Source organism: Colossoma macropomum, unplaced genomic scaffold (genome assembly GCF_904425465.1).
Source record: "Colossoma macropomum unplaced genomic scaffold, Colossoma_macropomum, whole genome shotgun sequence".
Taxonomy (NCBI): domain Eukaryota; kingdom Metazoa; phylum Chordata; class Actinopteri; order Characiformes; family Serrasalmidae; genus Colossoma; species Colossoma macropomum.
The window spans coordinates 9,690,700-9,695,403 of NW_023494804.1; the positions used below are offsets into that span (position 1 = coordinate 9,690,700).

Here is a 4,704-nt window from a genome sequence, read left to right on the forward strand (position 1 = left end):
AAGAGCATCTTGATTATATCAGGTTTTTCTGCTGTGACCTTTCTGCAATTTGGCTAAAATATTTGTATTAATTGTTGCACTACTGCTACTTTTAAGTCTGTTTTGTACTGCATTGCTGTATTTAAACTTTAGTTAATACAGTGTACAGTACCTTCCAAATATATTTGTCAAGTAAAAGGTTTAAATCTATAATATTTCAACAGGAGACTGACAGGCCTTGAGCAATTGGTAATCCAAATTCATGTAGGTGGAGGATGTTGGTATCTTGAGATTTGTTTTCACTTATTATGATAAACTAATGGTCAGGCACAGGAAAGCAATGTGTTCTAGCTTATTATACAATAGAAAAAGCACTAATTTACAAATAGCAGATCCATTGCATTCCATTCATTCCATGATAGTGTTTGGATATTTCATATAGCAGCATGCTACTGTGCTACTTCATGTCTTTTTTATTATACTTTTACTTAGAGTTGCTAGATAACTTGTTAATGATCACACAAAGGCAACATCATTGTTTATAAAGGCATGATGTTCTTCTGATATGCATCATTCGCTTGACCTTATCTTATCACTTGATCTCAGCTTTGATTCAGGAGAGAGTTCATGTGTCTTTGTTTGTGAAACTATCTGCAACCACACTCTGCCACAACCATACCCTCATATTTGTGCTGGAAAATAACGTGGCCGTTTTCATTTATATACAGAAGGGAGATCGGTTCCAGCTTGGTGGGCACACAGCAAGTTTGCGAGACCTTCTGAGGGCTTTTCAAATTGACCAGCGTTTGGATTATAGCATGCTTGGTGGGCGTCACTTGTGGAGGCATCGGATAAGTGCACACCCCATGGCACGTGTAAGCCTCAAAGCCAGGTGGGGCCAGAATCCACGAGTCCCAGCCTATGTCCTTAAATTCCACATAGAGTGAAGTTCGCTTGCAGTGGCTCCCCTTGGCATTGCGACGGGTTCTGGGGGCATTATCGTAGATCACATTGGACCGCATTTGCATTAAAAGGGTCTTATCTTGTTGTTTCTCATTCTCCTCTTTTTCATCTACCCACAGTCCATTAAGATTTGGTGGGTTATTGTGCCCCTCTGTTATCCTCTCCCCTGTCTGCCTTGGCTGATCATCATGGTTTTCACTCTCTTTATCTGAGAAGACAATTAGCACTGGTTCATGCTTTCCTTCTGGTCTCCTGTCAATGTCCAGGTCAATTAAAGTTGTGCCTTCTCCCTCATCTTCATTCTGCAACTGGCTCTCAATGGCTGCATTATTCATGCTTTCAAGATGGAGCTCTAGCCAGTGGCTCGTGCTCTCTAACTTTCTCCAGCGCTGAACGGCATCTGTCAGAACAAACACCTCCCATCCGCTGTCTTTGCGGTGGCCATGCCTTGCCACAAGCTCATCCATTCCAATCAGGTTGGTCTCCCTTTTCCCACTGTCCCCATCTTCATCCTTTTGGATCTCAAAAACGGTGACCTTCCAGTCAACACCGCCATAGCGACGAGGATCTCGATGGACCAGCATGTAGAGGCGGAGCTCAGCGGCAATAATGCGTTCGTGATGTGGGACAGAAACGTTGAACATAAGTGGGTATGTCCTCACACCTTGGCTTGTCACACTGTGGGGGGAGGAGTCTGCAAATGAAACACCAACAGGGATTAACATTACAATATGGTGTACAGTTTTGGCTTATTTGTCTAGAGAACACTTTGAGAAATTAGGTTGAAAACAATTAAGTGCTCTTTTGGTGTTTGATCATCCCATGCAAAGACACGTGATTTGAAAAATGAAACAGAAAAGATTCAATTATTACTTGTCAAATAATGCTAATGATGCTGTAACAAGAAGATTATGCTTTAAAGCAGTAATTACCCAATCTCAAAAACAAATAAATTGAGTATTTAATAGAACATGCTGAGAAATATCAATGACATTAAACAAGGACGATGCAGCTAAGCTCTGTGAGCAGTAAATCAGTGTGATTAATGGCATTTAAGTCTAAGTCAGAAAAACATCCTCCTCAGAAAACACTACCTAACTACTAACAATGTTGCATTGTTTGGGCTAATTTTGTCACATTTAACACATTCATTCAACACCTACATACAATATCCATTTTTCAGGCAATATCTTTTTGGCATTGATGATCAAAGCAGTTTAAAGATCTAACTAATGCACATTTATCAGTCTAGTTGAACATGTTCAAAATGTCTTCATAATTTAGTGGTTGGGATGTAAACAAAGTCATTCAAAGCAGTTTGAAATGAAATGTCACATTATAGAGATATTCACTGAAAGGGTTGGAATGTCAACAATGCAAATATATCCATTTAATTTCCAGTCTAAAATGACCAATGAACACTTTTTTGAGTACTATTGTGCCTTACAACACACTGCATGTAACACTCTACCATGACGGCATTTAAAAAGTACATTTAAGGCAAAAAACTCGTCATAACTATTGTAAAACAAAGTCTCTGGCATCAGACAGAATCATTTCATGTAATAACTTTCTGTGGTTAAGATTTTAGAGGCATTAAACGCTTCAGACATCTGGTTTCTATCACCACCACTGTGATCAGTTAGGACTCTTTTCACATTTCACATCAAATCACTTTTAATGACTTTTTTTACATCATAACAATTTAATTATGCATTTAAATTTGTAAAGATTGTTGAAAAGATGTTAACATGAAAAGGCATTTTAACATGATAGAAAATGTGAGAGTGTACCTTCGTTCTTGAAACTGCGTGCAATATTGGCTGCAGGCATGGTGCTGCGGTCATTAGCATAGTGGTTGTACAGTTCCAGCATGTACTCTGGTGGCTCGATGTGAGCAGCCCGAGGCCTTGGCGCTGGCCCTTGCTCGGTTAAGTTTAACATGTAGAGGAACTGGCCTAGCAATGCCTGAACATCCACACTATCATCCTGGTCCAGCAGAGATGGATCCACTGCCCCAACAGCTCCTGAAAATGACCAGGGCTCCTCAAGGGACGGAATTGGACTCGCCTGACCCAAACGAAGCAGCAGCGAGATACAGAGGATTATGGTCTGAACATACCCAAGTGTGGCCAACTCTGTGACAGCCATTGGGCGAGATAAAACCTTCTCTGCAAGAAGGTATGAAGGAGGAATATGGAGATAGGGCAAACAATACCAGGCTCCAGACACCTATGGTGGTCTTGTGAATACGTCCCACAATTTCTCGCCCTTTGGGGCAGGCAGATTGATCTGGTTGAGGTTGGGGTTGGGGGGGGGTGGAGGAGGGGGAGAGGAACAAACAGCCTTGTCCTTGTTGATCTTGTGATCCAGCACAGAGGGCAGGACTATATGCTGTCAACCTCGTTGTGCTGACAAGTTTGGAGATGTTGCCACTCGGTTGGTCCTGGGCCCTCTTACAGTGTGGCTGGTGACAGCCATAGAGTTCACCACTCATCCTGTATCTTCTTTCCATGCATGCCTCGCTCTGTGACTTTCAGTACAATCCTGAGGTCCTACTAGAAAAAGACAAGCTAGCAAACTGCTATAACATTATAATGTTATATACACCGATCAGGCATAACATTATGACCACCAGTGTTGTGCTGGTACGCGTGGATCAGAGACAGCAGTGCTGCTGGAGTTTTTAAACACTGTGTCCACTCACTGTCCACTCTATTAGACACTCCTACCTTGTTAGTCCATCTTATAGATGTAAAGTCAGAGACGATAGCTCATCTGCTGCTGCACAGTTTGTGTTGGTCATCCTCTGGTCCTTCATCAGTGGTCACAGGACGCTGCCCACAGGACGCTGTTGGCTGGATATTTTTGGTTGGTGGACTATTCTCAGTCCAGCAGTGACACTGAGGTGTTTAAAAACTCCAGCAGCACTGCTGTGTCTGATCCACTCAGACCAGCGCAACACACACTAACACACCACCACCACGTCAGTGTTACTGCAGTGCTGAGAATGATCCACCATGCAAATAGTACCTGCTCTGTGAGGGTCCATGGGGGTCCTGACCACTGAAGAACAGAGTAAAAGGGCGCTAACAAAGTATGCAGAGAAACAGATGGACTACAGTCTGTAACTGTAGAACTACAAAGTGCACATATATAGTAAGTGGAGTTGATAAAATGGACAATGGACAAGGCTCGAGATGGGGTAGAAACAAGGGGGTGGTCATAATGTTATGCCTGATCGGTGTATTTCAAAGCAACATATTTGACCACCACTACATCTGTTGTGAACATGCATACTTCCATCTTACACCAGTGCTGCAGTAGACTCTAGAGTGAGAAAGTCTGTTTTAAAGACTAGGATACCCACATTTCTGATGATGTATCTTGACGGTGGGAGAAACTTTTGAAAAACAGGTGCTTTGAGGTGAATTTATGGAGGTGGGTTTTTTATTTTAGATGAATGTAGAAGACAAATAGGCTAAGGGGTATAATGCTGAGCTACAGAATACTGCATACAATGACAAATAACATTAAACTCTAGTTCTAGGCTGAAATGCCCCTTTACATTCCATTCAGTGTTTTCCTTGTGTATCTAGTTTTGTTTGTGGTTGAATGAGTGATGATGGCCCACTCTTGCACAACACACATTTAAAATACGAACAAGCACGAGAAGAGAAACACAAAAACAAATGAAGAGGCACTTATGAGGAGCAGAGCGATATGAAGCATGAAATCAAATCAACAAAGTTAAAAATACTG

At 41.9% G+C, this 4,704-nt stretch overlaps 1 protein-coding gene across 1 annotated transcript; it reads right to left on the reverse strand.

Moving 5' to 3' along the window:
• Window positions 1-222: 222 nt before the first annotated feature.
• On the reverse strand, window positions 223-3,187 carry LOC118825298 (bone morphogenetic protein 10-like). The gene is made up of 2 exons (XM_036595932.1): window positions 2,736-3,187; window positions 223-1,636 (listed from the first exon to the last, which is right to left on the reverse strand). The coding sequence occupies exons 1-2, from the start codon at window positions 3,091-3,093 to the stop codon at window positions 627-629; spliced, it is 1,368 nt and encodes a 455-aa protein (XP_036451825.1). The 5' UTR covers window positions 3,094-3,187; the 3' UTR covers window positions 223-626.
• Between the last annotated feature and the right edge of the window lie 1,517 nt (window positions 3,188-4,704).